This window comes from Leopardus geoffroyi, chromosome C3 (genome assembly GCF_018350155.1).
Source record: "Leopardus geoffroyi isolate Oge1 chromosome C3, O.geoffroyi_Oge1_pat1.0, whole genome shotgun sequence".
NCBI lineage: Eukaryota > Metazoa > Chordata > Mammalia > Carnivora > Felidae > Leopardus > Leopardus geoffroyi.
Genome location: NC_059338.1, coordinates 100,404,460 through 100,426,682, shown reverse-complemented (window position 1 = coordinate 100,426,682; position 22,223 = coordinate 100,404,460). Strand labels below are relative to the sequence as shown.

Sequence of the window (22,223 nt, the reverse complement as noted above, 5' to 3'; positions counted from 1 at the left end):
GGGACTTGAGAATACTTTCAAAGAGCTTAATTTTTATAAAGAGAATACTTAGGCAATAGTTAGAAGCAAAAAACCTGGAAGCTGTTATAAGCATTTAAGTTGGGTCTGGCACATTATGGAAGCAATTTTTTTTTAAAGTTCTTTTATTATTTCTGAGACAGAGAGAGAGAGAGAGAATGAACAAGAGGGCAAGGGGCAGAGAGATTGGCAGACACAGAATCTGAAGCAGGCTTCAGGCTCTGAACTGTCAGCACAGAGCGCAAAGCAGGGCTCGAACTCATGAATTGTGAGATCATGACCTGAGCTGAAGTTGGATGCTTAACCGACTGAGCCACCAGGCACCCCAGAAGCCATTTTTAAGGAAGAATAATATGGCAATATTTCAAGAGTTATTAGTGTACTCCATGACCTGCTCATTTTCCCAGTTAAGATTTTGAGAACTGATTGTTACTCCCACTGTAATTTCAGACTTCTTCTTTTACCCCATTATTTATTACCAATTAATTTCACTTCATGATTAGATTACACAGATGAAATGATTTAAGAAGATACACTGAAGACTGTAGGCCATTCCTTGTAGCCCATTTGGTACATGTAATGTAATTACTACTGCTTAAGCCTTTTTTACCAATTATTTTTTCAGTTTTGTCTTCAGGAGTTGAGAAGACAGTTCCCTGGCAGTCATAGAGTCAAGAGACTAACTGGGATGAGATTTGAAGCCATGGAAAGGTAACTGAATCTTAAAAACAGTGTGATCCCATTTTAAAATGGTAAACATGGGTATAGATGTAGGGCCTACCTACATGGCAACATTGTTAATTGTGCAAGATTTTTTGCTACTGAGTTTCAGAATAGTGTCTGTGCTTCTCAGCATAAGTTTTGCCAATTACTCCCAATAAATAGGATTTGACATAGGAGTGTAATTCATTTACCATCTCTGGCCTAGAGAAATGGGATCATGTTCTGGAGTAAGGACAGTTTTATATCCTCTTTCTAGGATTTATTAGCTGTTTACCTGACACATTATTTAACTTATTTTTGTTTAAGCCTTTTAGCTTTACTCCTTTGCAGAACAGGAATATTACCAACTTGTCAGGGTTGTTTTGGGAATTAGTAATGACATATGTGTAGTATCCATACAGGCATTCAAGGTATAGAAGGTACTATTATTTTTTTAATTGAGATACAATTGACATTCTGTTGGTTTCAGTTGTATGATATCATGATTTGATATTCATATATATTGTGAAATGATTACCACAATAAGTTTAGTTAACATCCATCACCATACATTGTTACAATATTTTTTTCTTATGAGAACTTTTAAGATTTACTCTCTTAGCAACAGCTTTCAAGTACACAACAGTATTGTTAACTATGGTAACCATGCTGTACATTATATTCCCGGGACTTTAACTGGACGTTTGTACCTTTTGACCACTGTTACCTAGTATGCCCACCCCCACAGCCCACCTCTGGCAACCACTAATCTGTTTTCTGATTCTATGAGTTTGTGTTCTTTTTGATTCTACCTGTAAGTGAGATTATACAATATTTGTCTTTGTCTTTGTTTTTGACTATTACACTTAGCATATGCCCAGGTCATCCAACTTCATAAATGGCAGAATTTCTTCCTTTTTTATGGCTGAATAATATTCCATTATATCAGACTTCTTTATCCACTTATCTGTCACTGGATACTTAGGTTGTTTCCATGTATTGGCTACTGCAAATAATGCTGTAGTGAACATGAGTGTGGAAATAAATATCTTTTCAAGATAGTGATTTTATTTCTTTTGGATAAATACCTAGAAGTGGAATTGCCAGATCAAATGGTAGTTATATTTTGAATCTTTTAAGGAACCTCCATACTGTTTTTCATAGCGGCTCTGCTAATTTACATTCCCACCCACTGTGCATAAGGGTTCCCTTTGCATACTTGTCAGCACTTATATCTTGTCTTATTGACAATAGTCATTTTATTATGTGTGAGGTGATAGCTCATTGTGGTTTTGATTTTTGTTTCCCTGTTGATTAATGATGTTGAACACTGTTTCATATACCTGTTTGCCATTTGTACGTCTTCCTCGGCAAATGTCTTTTTCAATTCCTCTGCCTCTTCTTAGCCACATTTTTATTTTTTGCGATTGTGAGTTTGTTTTGTTGTTTTGTTTTGTTTTTGTTTTGTTTTTATTTTAGAGAGAGCCAGCAGGGGAGATGGGCAGAGGGAGAAGAGACAGGGAGAGAGAGAATCTTAAACAGCTTCCTTGGCCAGCGTGGAGCCCTATGTGGGGCTCAGTCTCACAACCGCAAGTTCTTGACCTGAGCCAAAGTAAGGAGTGGGACACCCAGGTGTCCCTGTATAAAGTCTTTATATGTATTAGATATTAACTCCTTATCAGATATTTGCAAACATCAGATGATTTGTAAATATTTTTTCCCATTCTGTAAGTTGTCTTTTCATTTTGTTGAATGTTTTTTTGTTGTTGTTTTACAGAAGCTTTTTAGTTTGATGTTGTCCCATTTCTTTATTTTTGTTTTTGTCGGCCTTTGCTCCTTCTAAAAAATTATCACCAAGACCCTTGTCAGAGAGCTTACTGCCTATGTTTTCTTCTAGGAGTTTTACGATTTCATATCTTATGTTGAGGTCTTTAATCAATTTTGAGTTGATTTTTGCATATGGTATAAAGATAGTAGTCCAGTTTTATGTCTTTTGCATATGACTGTCCAGTTTTCCCAGCACCATTTATTGAAGAGACTATCCTTCTCCCATTGTATATTCTTATCTTCTCCTTGGTAAATTAATTGACCATTTATGTTTGGGTTTGTTACTGGATTCTCTGTTGTGTTCCATTAATCTGTGTGTCTCTTGTTATGCCAATACCATAATGCTTTGATTATTATGCCTTTTTTATATGGTTTGAAGTATGATGTCTTAAGCTTTGTTCTTATTGTGCAGGATGGCTTTGGATATTCAGGGACTTTTGTGGTTCCATACAAATTTTGGGAATTTTCTAGTTCTGTGGGAAATGCCATTGGAATTTTTATAGGAATTGCACTGAATCTTTAGATTACTTTGAGTAGTATGGAAATTTTACCAATAATCTTCCAATCCATGGGCATGGATATCTTTTGATTTTCTTCAGTTTCTTTCATCAGTGTGGTATAGTTTTCAACATACAGGGCTTTCACCTCTTTGGTTAAATACATTCCTGGGTAGTGTATTCTTTTTGATGACTTGTAAATGAGATTAATAGATTATTATTAGTATATTATTAGTGTATTAGCTTATTAATAGATTATTAGTAGTGTATTAAAATGCAACAGATTTTTATATCTTGATTTTCTATCCTGCAACCTTACTGAATTCATTTATTAGCTCTAACAGTTTTTGATGGGATCTTATGTTCCATTAAGCTATGTTTATCTGTATTGATCTATCTCTTAATTTTAGGGGCAGTGGTTTACTTGGTCAATTTTCTGATGGATCTAAAAAGAGTTGTTGGTTTGTTCACTTTGTTTAGCTTTTTTCTTGTGAGGATGGGAGTGATGACTTTCAGAATCATCATGTGCCAAACCAGGAACTAGAAATCTTGAGCACCTTTTCATACAATTATTGGCCATTTGGAGAAATGTCTATTCATATTCTTTGCTTCTAGATGGGAATTACTTATAAGAGTTCTTTAAATATAGTCTAGATGCACGTCTCTTGTCAGATAATATGATTTGTAAAACTTCTCACATTATGTGAGTTCTCTTTTCACTTGCCTAATGGTATCCTTTGATTACAAAAGTTTTTTATTTTTTATGAAGTCCAGTTCTGTTTTTCCATTGTCACTTGTACTTACGGTGTCACGTAGAAACCATTGCCTAATCAGGGTCACAAAGGTTACACCTGTCCTTTCTTCTAAGAGTTTTATGTTGCTGTTAGTTTTTATATTTAGGTCTTTGATCTGTTTCAGTTAATATTTTTTATGGTGTGAGGTAGTTGCCCAACTTTATTCTTTGGCATGTGAATATCCAGTTGTTCCAGCATCTTTGTTGAAATAACTTTGCTTTCCCCATTTAATTGTCTGGCACCCTTGTTGAAAATTAATTGAATGTAAATGTGAGGGTTGATTACTGGGCTTTCAGTTCTGTTCCATTGATCTATATGTTTATCACATACCACAGTGTATTGATTCCACACTGTTGATAGTGTAGCTTTGTGGTAAGTTCTGAAATTTGTAAGTATGAGGCCTTTGACTTTCTTCTTTTTTTTCCCCAAAGAGGATTTTGTCTATTCTGAGTCCTTTGAATTTATTACATGTGAATTTTAGGGTTAGCTTATTGCCCCTTACTTTTTTAATTTGGTGTTTTAAGTAAGAGGTAACTTGTACCTAGTTACAGTAACTTTTAATAAGCAAGATGTATTGATACAATTTTTCTTAACCCTTTTGTTCCTTGGCTTTTGGCTTACGTGTTTGTTTATATGTACATTTTAATCTCATTGGATCTTCTCTGTAAGCAAGCAAAGGGCATAAAGAAAAATAAATAAAATAGTATTATTTTAGGTTAACAGAAAGTAATTTGAATCAGGGGACGGAATGGAAGAAATCTACAAAGGATTGTTCCTGAATTAGTGTTCTACTCTAATATCCCTTTTTGTTTTATTTCAACTATAGTATATCTAGTATTTTTAGACCATTCTTAAAATATGTAAATAGCCAAACACATCCCAGAATCCAACATGAATGATTTTTAAAATTATCTTGTAAAGGTTTGAGAGGTACTAGTTTCCAAAGGACACATTTTAATAGTTCCTATCCCTCCACCCCCTTTCTAACTGTATAAAAAACTGATATGGTAACAATAATTTATTCTTAAGTCAAGTTTTCTAAGATACCTAGTGAACTTTAATTTCTTTACACCTTGCTCTTTAATTGAAACTCATATAATCATTTTACCTAGTAAAGTTTTGCTGTTGTGTTTTTTAATTTTTTTTCTCCTGATAGAGTGGCTATTATGTGTCTTTGTTACATGGGGCCATTAACCATTGATTCTCATATACGATTGTGTGAATTAGAGTGATCTATGCCCTTTAAAAAAAAATACGTAGTTGCCTAGTCTCCATTTTACTGAGATCAGTTTGTTAGCGGTGTAATCCAGAATTTTCTTTAAAGGAAGCCCTGCAGGAGAATTGACAAGTAGGTTTGAGAACATTGCTGACTAAAGGTAAATTTTTGTAGACCGGCAGTGTATTAGGAGTCTCTAGAGAAACAAAATCTAGAGGGTATTTGTATACATATATGGGGTAGGAGGAGGGAGGTAGGATGCAAAGGGAGAGGGAGAGAGATTTATTATGAAGCAATTATGGAGGCTGAGAAGTCCCAGAATCTGCTATCTGCAACTTGGAGAGCCAGGAAGTTGGTGCTGTAATTCTGAGTCCAAGTCCAAAGGCCTGAGAACCAAGGGAACTAATGGTGTAAATCAAAGACTGAGGGCAAGAAAAGATGAGATGAGATGTCCCAGTTCATGTAGTGAGACATTAAAAAGGGATGAATAACTCTTTGCTCTGCATTTGTTCTTTTTAAACTCTCAAGAGATTGGGTGATGTCCACCTACATTGGGAAAGGCAGTCCGTTTTACTGAGTACACAGATTCAAATGCAAATCTCATCTGGAAACACCCTCAGACATACCCAGGAATAATATTTAATCTGGGTATCTCATGGCCAGTTAAGTTAATACATCACACTCAGTTAAAAAAATTAACCACCACATTAAGTTTTTACAGAACTGAATATTTTGGGGGCTTCTGGGTGGCTTAGTTGGTTAAGTGTCCAACTTTGGCTCAGGTCATGATCTTATGTTTCGTGAGTTCAAGCCCCACGTTGGGCTCTGTGGGGACAACTCAGAGCCTGGAGCCTGCTTTAGATTCTGTGTCTCCCTCTCCACTCACGCTGTCTCTCTTTCTCTCTCTCTCTTAAAAGTAAATATATGGGCACCTGGGTGGCTCAGTCGGTTAAGCGTCTGACTTCACTTCAGGTCATAATCTCAGGGTTTGTGAGTTTGAGCCTTGTGTCAGGCTCTGTGCCGACAGCTTGGACCCTGGAGCCTGCTTCGGATTCTGTGTCTCCCCCTCTCTGCCTCTCCCATGCTCATGCTCTGTCTCTCTCTGTCTCTCAATAATAAATAAATGTTAAAAAATTTTAAAAGTAAATACATGAACATTAAAATTTTCTTTAATAAATTACTATATTTTTATTATAGTAAAGCTTCAATGTAATATAAAACTAGGTATTAATAATGTCTTATGTGTATAGTTTTTATATAGCTGTAAAAGCAATGTAAGTTTTCTAATAAAATACTCCCCAAAACTAGAAGACTACTAAAATTCAGATTATCATTATATTAGTAAAAGGAATGGTTTCCTACCTTCCTGTGTCATTTTCTTTGTATTTCCCAGAGTTTACATAGTTGGAGAAGGATTCCCAGGGGATTCTTATGTACCATGTCTTATGTACTGTGTCATAGAACCCTTGCTCTATAGCATTAATTTTATCTTTATATACTTCATTGTTTTGCTTTATTAATATTTAATGATTTTATTTTAGATTTCCCCATTTAATTGCAGGTTCTTTTGAGGCTAGCCATACTTACTATTTTAGCATGTATTTCAGGTCCAAACTAATTTTATTTGAACTGCTTTTAAGTCTAATTGACTTAATGTGCAGTGATGCTGTTTGGCCTTCACATGGTATGGACCCATTTACAAATTAAGTCTGCTTTTCTTTTTCTCAGTTGTCTGCTACAGTTGAAATATTCTTACCTACTAGCATGATCATAATCACAAAGAGGCTTGGACACTAAAATTGTGGGGCAGTATTCAGTTAAAAGATGTGTCATCATAATGATCTAGAATATTTATATATTGAATATCATTAAGAGAAAAATATAAAATTAAAAAACTCTCTTAGGAAACTTATGAATAGATTTCAAGCATGTAGCTGTTGTTTCTAGTTTTAGAAACACTGTTGTGAAAGTTTTTAAATACTGTTTTTGTTTTCTCTAAAGATCTGTATCTGGAATAAAGAAATTGATTTGGAATGGAGTTGGGGTTGTGGATGTTGTTAGGAAGGAATTTCAGGATCACTTAGCTATTTTCTTGCATCCTGAGCAAGATTACCATTTGTAAGACTATATGATGTTCTTTATGTGATTTTTGATGTATTCCTCCCCTTGATTCCCTATGACATAATGTTCATTTTGGGTTGTTAGTTATATGCTGTCATGTTTGATTATTTTTTTCATTTGATAAATTGTCAACTATTTTTCTTATAAGACTGTAACTCACTAAAGTGTATTGCAAGTGTATATTTAACAGGTGCTTAATGAATTGAACTGAACGAGCTCAACTAAGAAAAGCTATCATAAGTATTCATTAAAGGAGAATTAAATCATAGATCATTTACTCGTGAATTTGTTTAGAATTAAACTTGCTCTTCTGCCTTACTGGCTGTAATTCTAGGTATATCTAAGACCACAAAGGTATCTCTCTGTGCTGCTAGTTTTTACCTTTGTATTTAGGCCAAATTGAATCCATGTATTTTTGTTCATCTCTGTTTTTCTTTGTTCATGAATCAGTATATTTTTGAAGTCAGTTTTTTTTTTATAATTGCTTTATACATGAAGCTTTTCTGTAAAAAATTTCTAGCAAATTACTACTGGTACATGAAGATCAGAAGAGAGTTGGATTCCAATTGTCAGTGCATTTAAAGTCCTGCCAGTTTAATGTTTTTCTGTATTTACTATTTGTCACTAAATATTAAGGTAATGATTCTTGATGTTTCTTTTTTTTTTTAAATAGATACGATGATGCTATACAACTGTATGATCGAATTTTACAAGAAGATCCAACTAACACTGTAAGTTAGCTGTCTAAATTTTATTTTAAAAGGTGAAATTTATTCATTTTTGAAATAATGTGAAAATACATATGAAGCCAGGTTTTAGCTTCTTATTTTAAATAATTTATGTTGAGGGTGCCTGGGTGGCTCTGTCGGTTAAGTGTCCAACTCCTGAAATCGGCTCAGGTCCTGATCTTGTGGTTGTGGGATTGCATAGGGCTCTGTGCTGAGCATGGAGCCTTCTTGGGATTCTCCCTCTCCCTCTCTCTCTCTGCCCCTCCACCATTCACTTGCTTTCTCTCTCTCTTCCTAAATAAATAAACCTGAAAAAAATATATATGTTGGACCACAGTTTTAAAATAGATTTAAAACTCTTCTGTAAAATTTGACTCATAAGATACCTTATTAAAAAGAAACTAGTGGAGGGACCCCTGTGGTTCAGTCAGCTAAGTGTCTGACTTCGGCTCAGGTCATGATCTCACAGTTCCTCAGGTCGAGGACCATGTTGGGGTCTGCCCTGATAGCTAGGAACCTGCTTGGGATTCTCTCTCTCTCTACCCCTCCCTTGCTCTCTGTCTTTCTCTCTCTCTCTCAAAATAAATAAACTTAAAAAAAAAAAAAAAGAAACTATTGGAAATTTAGAAAGAAAGAATTTTATGTGCTTGCAAAAAAGCCCAGCAGAGTTCAGTGGTTTTGTAATATTTTTAAGTTTATGATATACTAACTTGTTTTGTCTTGGTAGTTACATTTTAGTTGTCTCAATGAAAAATGAAGTCATGACAGTAATTGGTATATAGAATTAATAAAGGTGTTTTGTTTTTTTTTGGCCTTCTACCTAGATAAGAACATATGTATGTACGTATAACATACATGTATACATATATACACATAAAGAAGAAAAATATATTGTGTTTCCCATAAGATAACATCTTTAATTATCCTGCATGAACAAATATATTAGTGTATTGTGCAGAGCATTTGTTCCAGATATACTTATGTAATGTTACTTGTTTTTAAAATACGCTGGTGAAGATTTTTTTAAATTTTGAGAACATTTTAGTTTACTACTTTTGCATAATGGCTTTCCTCAGACTTACCTTTTACTCAATGAAAAGTTAGAGAGATTTTAGATAACGTATCAGGCATTTTAATTTTTTATTATGTCCATGCATACATATGCCTGCTGAAAGAAAATATTTTTAGAAATTTTGAACAAAAACCAGTTTGATGGGGCGTCTGGATAGCTCAGTCGGTTGAGTGCCCAACTTTGGCTCAGGTCATGATCTCGTGGTTTTGTGAGTTTAAGCCCTACGTCGTGCTCTGTGCTGACAGCTCAGAGCCTGGAGCTGCTTCAGATTCTGTGTCCCCCTTTCTCTCCACCCCACCCCTGCTTGTGCTCTGTCCCTCTCTCTTTCAAAAATGAATAAACATAAAAAAATAAAAATAAAAAAAAACAACCAAAACCCAGTTTGAGTTTGTTTTGTCCTTTTAGAGGAGGAGAAATTGTTATATTAGCATAATACAAATACATGAAGGTTTTCTCTTTTTGTCAAGCATTTCATTCAAAATACACATTTTTGAAAAGTCATTTGATGTATGATTGTGAATTATAAGATGCAGAAATACTGAATATTAAACATTAGTTACTTGATTTGTTTTAAGTAAATTATGCATGTTGGGGAATTATTTAATATTGAACTGTCCAATATTTAGTTAGCATTTATCTCAGGCATTCATTAATCATAAACCCCCAATCTCTGCTATCTCTTCTGATACCCTGTAGTAATTCTTATGTTTGTTGCTTGAATGATAAGCTTTTTTCAACTTTATTGAGATTTAATTGGCAACATTTCGTAAGTTACACATGGTGGTAATATATATCTATGTAGTGAAATGGTTTAGATTTTTGCTGTTAATATTATCCCATCCCAGGGAAATTTTCTCTGGAAACTTCCTAGGGTTTTTTGGGAGGGGCTGGGGGAATGGAGTGTAGAGGTAGATATTTGAATGGCAAGGATGTATTATTTTATGAGGATTCTCAGCATATAGAAAGTTCAGGGAAAAGTTTTGACAGAGCTGCACGCCTATCTGTTATTAAAAACAAAACCAGAGTTATTATTTATCTAGATATTTCCAATAAAAAGGGAGTTAAAATGGGAAAGTTTTGAATACTTTTTTTAATCTTAACTATCGTAATTACTTGCCACCTGTTTTAAGAAAATGGCACTGTTTTTCTTTCCTTACAGATTTTCTCATGTACTTATTTCAGTTATAAGACTTTACCACAGTTTCAAAGGTATTCATTTTTAATGCAGTCATATATTGAAAATACAAACTCACGTTTCTGAAAAGTTTCAAAACAATTTTTTTGATAACAGTTAAAAATCAATAGCTTAGGGGCGCCTGGGTGGCGCAGTCGGTTAAGCGTCCGACTTCAGCCAGGTCACGATCTCGCGGTCCGGGAGTTCGAGCCCCGCGTCAGGCTCTGGGCTGATGGCTCAGAGCCTGGAGCCTGTTTCCGATTCTGTGTCTCATTCTCTCTGCCCCTCCCCCGTTCATGCTCTGTCTCTCTCTGTCCCAAAAATAAATAAACGTTGAAAAAAAAAAAATTAAAAAAAAAAATCAATAGCTTATAATTTAATTTCTTGGAATTATGGGTCAAACATTTTACTTATGTGTCCTTTTAAGTGGGGGATATTTTTAATAAATTATTTCACTTTTTCAGGATTTAAGATAATATGTAATTACTTTTCTGTGTTTGTAGTACTTTCCATGTTCTATGGCTCTAAGACTGACTAAAAGAGATATCCAAATGGTTTTACTCGTAGACTATGTATGAGGGTGGTAGTAACTAAATCCCTTAGTTGCTAGGTAAACACTTTAGAACAAAGTAACTAAATTCAGCTTTGCTTAAATGTATTATTTTTTCATTAAATATTATCTTTATCTAATGTCCCCTTGGTCCCTTCTGTCCTTCTGTAAATGTTTATTGAGTACCTGTCATGAACCACCAGAATGTTGGTGTTACTAAGAATAAAGACCGTTTCTGTTTATGTATCCATAGAAAGCACTGTGGTAGACACTGAGGGAGATAACAAAACCATGAAAGACCTAGAACTAATTAAGTCTAGTACGGGAAGACTTTATTTGTATTAAACAGTTAAGTGGCAGTGTAAAAGACTTCAGTTTCTTTTTTCAAAGCAGCTTTAATGTATGACCTTAAAGGTGGGAAAATCTGGTTTCATCCTTATCCATAGTTATAATTCAAGCTTTTACACTGTAGTTCTTCTTTGCATTGTCTAAAAGTGATCATATGACTCTTTCATTGGTCTTGTGCCTCTGTTCCTAGATATCCAGTATAGAAATTAGCTTGTTCATTCAAGCTTTAAGGAGCTCTCCTTCCCTCTCACATGCATTCATTAATCTTTCTTTTTTTTTTTTTTTTTTTAATTTTTTTTTAATGTTTATTTACTTTTGAGAGAGAGAGAGACAGACAGAGAGAGCATGAGCTGGGGCGGGCAGAGAGAGAGGAAGACACAGAATCCAAAGCAGGCTCCAGCCTCTCAGCTGTCAGCACTGAGCCCAACATGGGGCTCAAACTCATGAACTGCAAGATCATGACCTGAGTTGAAGTCAGATGCTTAACCAACTGAGCCACCCAGGAGCCCTGCATTCATTAATCTTTCAAAAAATATTTGTTGAGTGCCTGCAGTATGCTTGGTGCTGGGAATAGAAGAACAAATTAGATACCCGCTTGACTTTGCACTTAGGGATGCAGAGTGATATGAACAGATTGTGAACTTTGACAATAGACTATTAAATTTGTATTCTTTAGTGACTTGCTGGGTGATTTTTTGAGCCTTGCAGGCTTTGAAGGGTGAGTGTGGTTGAAATGAAGCAAAGATGATGGGCTGGGGAAAGTCCTCATATCTTATGAATGAAGCCTTCACACTGTTAAAGTACAAAGTTTACCGAGGAAAGAAAGAAAAAAGTGATTAGAAAGGAAGTTTTCAATTTTCTTCTGGGAGGGTGCTAAAGTTTATTTTTCTCCCATCTATTTTTTAAAATTTGTTAAATATTTTTTTTGAAGGTGTAAAACCTACCCATGTTTAAAACTACAAACAATACAAAAGAATATATGGTGAAAACTAAGTCTTTCCTCTTACCCCTGATCTCAAGTCCTCCTTCACTTAGGGAAACATTGTTAACATTTCTAATGTATTCTTCCAGAGACTTTTTCCTTGTGAACACACATGCATGTATGCATGAGTGTATCCCTTTTGATAGAATGATTTGAAATGCAAATTATGGCATACTCTACTTCACAACACAGTGTAAAGATCATTCTATATATCAGCACATCCTTTACATCATCCTTTGATTAGCTACATAGCATTTTGTTGTATGATGTATAGTTCCTGTCTTGAAAAACAGTTTTAAGTTAAATTAAAACAGTTTGATGAACCCTTGGGTTGATTCTGATATCTTTCTCCCAGGAACAGTGTTGCAGTGAATGCCATTTGTAGGATGGATTCCTACTGTGCAGTCTAAGTCTGGAGGTCTATACATTTTAAACTTTGATAGGGGTGCCTGGATGGCTCTGTTGGTTGAGCAAATGACTTGATTTCGGCTCAGGTCAGGATGCCATGGTCCTGGTATTGAGCCCCGTGTCAGGCTCTACACTGAGCATGGAAACTGCTCCCTCTCTCTCTCTCTCTTTCTCTCTCTCTCTCTCCCTCCCTCCCCCCTCCTGCTTATGTGTGCACGTGTGCTCTCTCTAAAATAAAAAAAAAAAAATTGTTTGATAGATGTTGCCAAATTTCCTTCCACAAAGGCTTTTTAGCATCCTTATTCATTTCTCTGGTGTATGAGAGTGCTTCTCCTGTTTTTTCCCACATGGTATACACTATCAGCTTTTTGGTTTTTAACCTTTGCCAGTCTAATTGGTAAAAAATGTTATCTTGTTATAATTTGCATTATGAATGATGTTGGATCTTTTCATATACTTAAAAAGCCATTTGTACTTCTCTTTCTGAACTTCCTCCTTTAATACCTTTTTTAGATGAAATTTTATTTCTATTCTTATTGAAGAGAGGGCATGGTACTGTGCTCTACCTAGTTAACCTCTTTCTTCTTCCGCACTCATTGACCTCTGAGAAAAACTAGGGTTCTGAGGAACAATGTTTTGTACCTTTGAATTGGTTCTTTGTACAGAGTGACTGGAGATGCAGCAAGATGGCCTTATTTGTGAACAACCTGGTATGTCACATTTCAGAACTTAATTTTTATTCTTAGAAAATGCACAATGAAGTCAAATTTTGATTAGGGAAATACCACCAGATATTTTTAGAAATAACTTTGTTAATAATACGGGAGATAAGGACGCCTGGGTGGCTCAGTCAGTTCGGTGTCCAACTTCAGCTCAGGTCATGATCTCACGGTTTGTGAGTTTGAGCCCTGTATTGGACTCTGTGCTGACAGCTTGGAGCCTGGAGCCTGTTTCCGATTCTGTGTCTCCCTCTCTCTTTACTCCTCCCCTACTCATACTCTGTCTCTCTGTCTCTCAAAAATAAATAAACGTTAAAATAATAGAAAAATAATAATATGGGAGATAGTTTGAAGGAGATGGGATGAGATGAAATAATTTGTAATTTGGAGGCTGCTCGGTCTTAGGCCAGAGATTATAGGGATCTAAACCTAGGACAAGTAGAACTGGAAAGGATAGGGAATGGATGAAACAATATTTTGCAATGAGAGTACAAAAAAATTAAAATTACTGAGCACCTGGGTGGCTCAGTCGGTTAAGCGTCCGACTTCGGCTCGGGTCATGATCTTGCGGTTCGTGAGTTCAAGCCCCGCGTTGGGCTCTGTGCTGACAGCTCAGAACCTGGAGCCTGTTTCAGATTCTATGTCTCCCTCTCTCTCTCTGCCCCTCCCCCGTTCATGCTGTGTCTCTCTCTGTCTCAAAAATAAATAAACGTTAAAAAAAAATTAAAAAAAAATAAAATTACTTAGATGTAAATGGTTTTTAGAAAGGTAACTCTCAAATATACCTATCAAAGCCAAGTATTGGATTAGACTCACTGTGAGCTTTTATCCCTTGGCTTACCTGAGCACCAGTTTTTTTGTTTGTTTGTTTGCTTTCAAAATAAAAGTAGGCTTTTCTTCCTTTGAAAGTTCCTTGAGGGAAATCATTATGTCCATTGCATGGACTAATGCCTAGCATATGGTAGGCCTTCAATGAATACTTGTCGAACTTATATGCCTTTCAGAAAAGAGGTATAGTAATTACTCCCTTTTTAATTTAATTTCATATTTCAGAAAGATCAGATTTTGCCTAGAATTGTAAACTGCATAGTGTGATTTATCAAATATTTGAAGTTTTGTTTTGGAATTAGATGTAATTGCCTCTGTGCCAAAGATGAAGATGCTTTCAGAATGCCACATTTCTTAGGGTAGTGGGCATAAGCCTTGGAAGAACCTAGAATTCTGCTTTCCTTCTGTAGGTCAGTGGTCTGTTTCTTCCTAGGACCCAGCATCTGCAGTAAGGGAGTCTTATGCAAGTGTTTCTGGAAGAATTGCTGGCTAGCCTCTTTGTATGTAGTGTTACAGAAAGCATGTAGCAAGTTTGATGAAGATTTGTTGGTGGTCATCAGTACTTTATATTTTATTATAGAAATATTTTATAATAGAAATTTCTAACTGCTGTTATTAAAATCACTTGTGAAGTGGAACAGTTTTCACTTTTTAAAAAAATGGTTATTTATTTATTTTGAGAGAGAGAGAGAGAGAGAGAGAGAGAGAAAACATGCGAGCCAGGAGAGGAGCAGAGAGAGAGGAGAGAGAGACTCCCAGACAGGCTCTGCACTGTCAGTGCAGAGCCTGATGCCAGGCTCAATTTCACAAACTGTGAGATTATGACCTGAGCTGAAATCAAGAGTCAGACGCTTAACTGACCGAGCCACCCAGGCACCCCTGGAACAGTTTTCATTTTTTTTTTTTTAACATATATATTGTTTTTATTTTTTTTTTCTTTTTTGAGAGAGAGCGTAAGCAGAGGAGGAGCAGAGAAAGAAGGGGACAGAGGATTTGAAGCAGGCTCTGTGCTGATAGGCTGACAGGAGCAAGCCCAATGAGGGGGCTTGAACTCACAAACCATGAGATTGTGACCTGAGCCAAAGGCTCAGCCGACTGAGTCACACAAGTGCCCCGAACAGTTTTCATTTCTAAGACTCAAACTGACATTTGCAAAGCTTTTTCCAAACAAGACATTTAGAAAAATTCAGAACATTGGCATACTTTTAGGAAAGAAAGTATAAAAAAGAAATAAATGGAAATTGATAAATATTCAAGACTTGACTTAACTTTTAGTCCAATTAATGCTATTTTAAAACTGTTTTGACATACAATTGATGTAGAATAGACTGGACACATTTAACTAAGGTGTGCAATTTGGTAAATTTTGACACTTGGATATACCTGTGAAGCCATCACACAATCAAGATTGTGAACAAAACTATCATCTTCAAAAGTTTTTACTCCTTTCCATTTTTGTATTCCTGTGATATAATCTTGAGCTTTCTTGTGGTATACAAGTTACTTGGAAGCAATTTGATCCTTTTGGGTCTTTGTTAGAGAGGTTCAGAGCAATGTATATAGGGCTAATGATACCTCATTACATCCTTCTGGGCACTCTGTCCATTGCCACAGGAATCATGGCATTTTCTAGTCTGGTTGGTGGGAATAGGCACTATTCCCATCCCTGTGTGAGCTCAAGACACTTCCCCTTAAGCCTTTCTGGTGATTCTTTCCTTGGCTTGGGTAGTGTTTTCACTCATGTGCACTGGTCAGTACAAGGCTGAATACTCCAGGAAAACCCTTCAGATTCAAGGGGAATCTAGAGTTCTTATTCTGTTTCTTTTTTCTCTAGTACTATGTCTATAAGCTCTAGCCTTTGATCTTCCTGACACTCAGCTCCTTTTCCTGAACTCACAGTCTACTGAACTCAACCTGTTTTTTCTTCCTGCACAGGATTCATTCCATGAAATTCCCTCAAGGTAGCAAGCCAGGACAATAAAAATAGGGCTCACCTCATTTGTTTCCAGCCGCTCAGGGATCACTGTGCCTCTTGTCCTATGCCTTAAAAGTGATTGTTTCATGTATATAGTCTAGTTCTTTGATTGGTTCAGGCAAGAGGGTAAATCTGATCCCTGTTACTCCCATCTTGGCCAGAAATGAAATCCCTGCTTAATGCTCACTTAAAATTATCATGATAAAAAAAGATTGGTTCTTATGCTAGCATGTGGTATTATTTTTCTTTTAGGAGAAATAACATGGAAAAGACTGTTGCATACTATATAACTTAATAATATATCATTGCCTATATGACAGTTGTTGCCACATAGGTATTTCTTTAAGCTGTCATACATAGTTTAATTAGGAAGACTGTCCTTGCCTTAGTTGAAGGGTTACCACTTAAAAGTTTGTTTTAGACTTTATACTATTAGGAAATAAAATGCTATATCTTAGGTTTTACATGATCAATCAATATATTGCTTATATAGTAGAGATTTTTGGGCACTTTTCCCAAATTGATTAATTAAAGCCTTATATTTAAAACTTTCAGTTACAAAGTTAATGCTGAATTCTGTTTGTTTTACATTGTTATAAAATTATGACATTTCACCTACTACAAATACACATAATTCAAAATTATAGTAACAGTTATTTAACCTGTAATATTTCAGATTCTTTCAGGAAGTCTAGAAGGTTCTAGAATGGGAATCAGAAATTTCAGATACTACTCTTAATTCTGTCTCTTCCAATGCATTTAAGTTGTTTAAATCTGTTTTCCATCATTTATAAAAGGTGTGTTTTTTAAAAGGCATTTTAAACATGAATTAACTTTGAAACCTTACAGCAGTGCTTTACAAACTATATTTTGCAGCATGCTGCTGACCTAAAAATATCAGTGTATATTCAACAGTAGAGAGATGGTTCTGCTGTTAAATCACCAAGAAAAAGAATTAAAGTTAGATGGGTGTTTTTAGTATACCCTTCTTCATGAAACTTATATTGTACATAATGGTATCCATTACAATGTTCATACCGTACTTCTTACCTTGGAAGTATTCATTGTTATTCATGTTCATACTTAGGCCTTTTGTCTGATATGTCACATTTGAATCTAATATTTTCAACAAATTTCATTACATCTTTGTAATATCTCAACTGGTGCAAATCCTATAAAGATTGGACAAGATATTAGTATCAAATGAAGCAACCTGTTCCGGGCTTTTAAAGATCTCATAGGTAGAATTGTATTATGCTTAACATAATGTTAAGCATAGAATAAAGGCCTGTCAAACGATAGATGTTTAGTGCATATTTGATGAATGCATAAATGGCACTGATATTTATATTTATTGTTTAAAAAACTTTAAAATGCAAGTTTAAAGTTTTGTTTATTATAAAATATTTTTTTCAAGTTCTATGCTATTCTTTTGAAAGACTTACAGGTAGGTTTTTTCCTTAAAACTGAAAAAAGTTATTGGGAGCTATATTTTATAATGACATTCAAGTGGCCATGGTGAGATTTTTTTTTCTAATCTCCACTATCCCTCTATCTCTTAACATACAAATCTTATGAATGAGACAGGGTAAAGGAGTTTAGGCTGGGTAAAGATTAGGATTCCCTGCTGGCTTGTAATTATCAGAATCTGGATGGTTATTTATTTGAATGAAATGATGCATACATTGTGTACATCAAAAGTAAAGCATATGTGATTGTTAGAGGAATGTTTGAATTCCCCAGTGGGATGTCATGGGGTATGTTTATAAACTCCCAGTAAGCAGTATTTCTACAATGGAATTTCACTGGCATTGAGATAATAATTTGCACAGTCAAATTACCTTCTTTACAAAAACCCAGGGAATCATGAGGGCCTAATCCTTTATTAATGTCAACCCATAGGCTGCAAGAAAGCGTAAGATTGCCATTCGAAAAGCCCAGGGGAAAAATGTGGAGGCCATTCGGGAACTGAATGAGTATCTGGAACAGTGAGTGTCTTACAAGAGGATTGTGTTTTGTTATTCTGATAAATCTTTTTTAATTAAAATGGAATTTGCATTTGATTTTCCTTTTTGCCTCCATGCTGTTCATTTACAGAATATCTACACACTAATTTTCTTTCCCTTTCCTTCTCACCAGATTTGTTGGAGACCAAGAAGCCTGGCATGAACTTGCAGAACTTTATATCAATGAACATGAGTAAGTTATAAATTTTGTTAGGAGTGTAGTTTTTATCACTATTATAGAAGTTCAGAGGATGTAGTGGTTTCTGAAGGATTGGTGAGAAGTTGAGTCGTGTCATTTTAAATGAACAAAATAAATAAATGAAACCTAACAAATCAACAATTTGTTGGTTGTAATATGTGAATTGCTTTAATTAAGTCATTTGCATTTTGCTAAGTTATTTTGTTTGAGAAATAAGTTTTTCTTTCAAATATAGATGGATTCTTTGGAATTAGAAAGACCTGCTTTTGCTGAGCTAAGGCTATTTTTACTGATTCAAAATTGTGAATTTTTAGAGTCTAAATTGTTCTTATATACAAAGAGTATTATACACCCTGCTGTTTAAAAATTCTGTCAATTGTATGCATTTATTAGCCTTAGTATTAAGAGAATCAACTCTTCCAGAGTTAGAAGCATTCTGTTGCCTGGGTAAAAGACCAAGAATAATCAAGAATGTTGAATGCTGTAGGAACTTACTTATTGGATATTTAATGTTTTTGTTAGCTTTTTTTATTGATGCAGTGACAGGAGGAAATCCCAGTGTGAGAGGATTAGCCTAGTCTTAGTGCAAGTTTTCTAATATTGCAGCATTAACACCAACCTCTGTCTACAGGCAGGATTTTTTTCTTTTTTCCCTTAGTTCTTCTAAATCTGAAGTATATCACATTGTTTCTTTTCTTCTTTCTGAGAGAATAGCCTCAGATTCTCATGCACATATTTTTACTGTGTATGAATCGTTAACCTCAGTCTCATACTATAAATAATTGAAACAGGAAATAAAATAGAATTAAGGCACCTACCTCTTGCCTTTACCCAGGGCTATGTGTGTGATGTGAAATGGAGAATTAAGGTAGTTATCTGCATGTAAAACTGGAAGCTAAAATAAAAGTAATAGCTGTCATTTAATGAATGTCTATTGTATTTTGGGAACCATTCTTCAGTTCTCTTCTCTCAGCTGTGTTCTAGCTGTCAGATTCTTTTTGTTTCCTTTGGAGAATTATGTCCTGAATTATGTGCATATATATGTATGTATGATTCTATGATCACATATGTAAAAATACTCAAGATTTTCTTATGTATGTGAGAGTGATACAGTACATTTTGGTTTAAATGGTGATGTTTCCACTTTTCATAGCTTTTTTTCAAAATTTATTTTTATTTTTATTCCCATGTATTTAACATACAGTGCTATATTAATTTCAGGTGTTCCATTTTTCATAGTTTTAAAGTCAACCTTTATAAAGTGTACAGTATATAGTTTAACATGAAGCTGAATTTTTGGAGTGCAGTACAACAATTAATATTCGTTTTATTTTGTCCTTAAAACAGATGACAGTTATTTCAAATATTTTAGCGTCTTTTGAAGATCTTGAGATTAAAGTCATTTAAAAACACTTCATATTAATCAAGGCATTTTTTTTAAATTAAATATCTAATGAAGAAAGTTTGGAAAATGCAACAAAGAGTAAAGACAGAGACCAAAATCCTAATTGGATCATCCTCTTAACTTATCTACAATTTATATTTGATTTTTTTCCTCTGTACCTTTTGAAACAGAAACCTAAAATAGAATTATCTTTTATAGCTTATTCTTTTTACTTTGTTATGTTTTGACATACATTCCTTATCACAATAAATATTTTAGTAGCTTTCTATTATTCCATCTTATTAATGTGCTCTAGTATTCTTTACCAGTTTCCTACGGGAATGGAAAGCTTGGTCTTTTGTTTTTGTTTTTTCATTTTTGCTGTAATGCTATGCTAATTATTTTGTTTCCTGATCTTAATTCTTAGAAGTAAAATTACATGATTATATGCTCATTTTTAGTGGTTTTGGTAAATGTTGTTCACTAGAAATTTACTCTCACATCAGAAATTATTAGCGTCCCCTTAACACTGGCTGCTATCATTCTTTTTAGCCTTCATAAATTTTGTGAAGTGGAAATTGGTTAAAACTTTTTATAAATTTTTAATAGCTTTTTATACAAATGATGTGAGTGCTCACTTTGGCAACATGTATACTATATAAATGATATGAACCTTTGTCCTGTCAAAAGTATATCCTTGTTTGATATGTATCTTTTTAACATTGATTCTTTTAACTTACAAAAATTTCATATTTTTATATGTATTTCAATTTTAATTGCTTTCATGTCCTCTAAGAACTACATAAATGTATCACCTCGGTTTTCTGTTTTCTTTCTCAGTGTTACTTTTTTGTATGTATTTCTTATATTTCTGTATTTAGTGCTAAAATAGATCATACTCTATTTTTAACCCATAATTAAGTTTATAATTATTATTATTAGCTTCACCTTGTAATAGCCACATTCAGTTTTTCTTTGAATCTAAAGACTTCATTGAGATAGAGTTGAATATACATATACTTAAGAGAAATGAACTGAAAAATCCCAAGAAATCAAGAAATTAAGAAATACAAAGACAGAAAATTATCATTTCCCCTGAGAAGAAATTACATTTTAGGTACTTATTCTGTCTTTGTGTTTCTCGATTTCTTGGGATTTTTCAGTTGTTCAGCCTACCTTTTTATCTTGTATCACAGAACTCTTTCTGGTCTTAAAGCTAGTTATTTACAAAATGACCATTTAGTTTTTTTAATTGAACACAGAGGGAATATTCAGGTTTAGGGTGAGTGGGAATATCTCCAGATTTTTTGAAACTATATGAAAATCAGAATCTGTTCATTTAATTCATTTAACCTGTTTGCGCAAGTTGCTGTGGTAGTTAGGTTTGTTGTTGTTGTTTGTTTATTTTTGGTAGAAGAGGAAACTTCTGTAGAATGTCTCTACAGTTTTGTGGGGATAGTGGCAAAATGTAGCAAATTAGGAGTTGCTAGATATATTTATCATTTTGGCATTCTTTCTGCCTAGGAGTAGTAGTTATAAGCTCTTTTAAGTAGAATAGGTCACAGGCAGCATTGCTACTCTAGATCTAGAGTTTTTACTCCAAATAAATTTCCAAAATAGAATGTTCATATAAGCCTATTCATTGTGTTAGAGAGGTTAAAGAGGATATGGAATTCTGCCATGTGTGTTTTTATATCTTTAAAAAGTTACCTTTATTTAATTTTGCTTCTTATTTATGAATTTGATTTATAAATTTCTGATTGTAGTTCCTGTTTAGTGATTATAGTGGTATATATCACACCAGTTGACCATATTGAGACATTTTACTTGTTCTAAATATAAAAAAATAGTTAAAATGTATATATTAGCACCACCAATACAAATTATAGAGGAAAATATGTATTTTGAACAAAGATACCTGATTTTTTTCCCTTGATTTATAGTCAGAACTAGATGTTATATCAGCAAGAAGCAGTTAGTAATATAAACTAATTATAATTGTGACTATATGTAGGTCCAGCCTTAACTATAAAATTTGGTAACAGATGGAATTATCAATATCCCATAAGGAAAAATCATAAAGTTGATAAAGCAATGCAGGGATAAATATGATCTATATAAATGCTTTTGTGAGGAACGGAAGAACTTGGAAAACTTTATTTAGTCATTGACTCTGACATACTATTAGTAGTTATTTTAAATAGATTCAAATAATTTTAATACTCTAACCATTGAGTTATTGTATGTAATGAATTATCTTTTTTATGCATTTGGAATGAAATTGGCTAGGTACCATTCTTGGGAGAATTGAGGAAATAGTCACTCAAGTTACTTTCCATATGGTTTAATACTCTTGAGTGAACTGCTGCTGTGAAAACTGTATTAGACTGTCTTTTGCTTCTTTCAGCTCTAAGTTTATTTGATTTTATACTTTATCCACCAAATTAGTATGATTTTATACTTTGTAAAACAGGGGGAAGGTACCCTCTTCTTTGTGATACTAAATAATTTTGAGAAAAATACCTTGGCATTCAGTTTTCAGTAGAAACTCCTACCTGCCTATTTTATCTTACTCTGTGATGTATAAGAACCAGAATGAGAGTTGTGCTCAGCCTATTTAAATCTGTAAGAACATTTATTCTTAGCATTAATATGAATTTTTGCATCGTCTTGAT

At 34.2% G+C, this 22,223-nt stretch overlaps 1 protein-coding gene across 4 annotated transcripts in view; it reads left to right on the top strand.

Annotated features, from left to right (window-relative positions):
- Window positions 1-22,223, top strand: part of EMC2 (ER membrane protein complex subunit 2) — a 267,645-nt gene that overhangs the window by 9,938 nt on the left and 235,484 nt on the right. For all 4 annotated transcript variants that reach the window (XR_006706299.1, XR_006706298.1, XM_045453895.1 and 1 more), the window contains exons 4-7: window positions 644-729; window positions 7,849-7,906; window positions 17,862-17,947; window positions 18,099-18,158. Coding sequence is in view for 2 of the 4 variants with exons in the window: in XM_045453895.1 (XP_045309851.1) it covers window positions 644-729; window positions 7,849-7,906; window positions 17,862-17,947; window positions 18,099-18,158 (290 nt within the window). In the remaining 2 variants the exon portion in view is untranslated. The remainder of the gene's footprint in view (window positions 1-643; window positions 730-7,848; window positions 7,907-17,861; window positions 17,948-18,098; window positions 18,159-22,223) is intronic.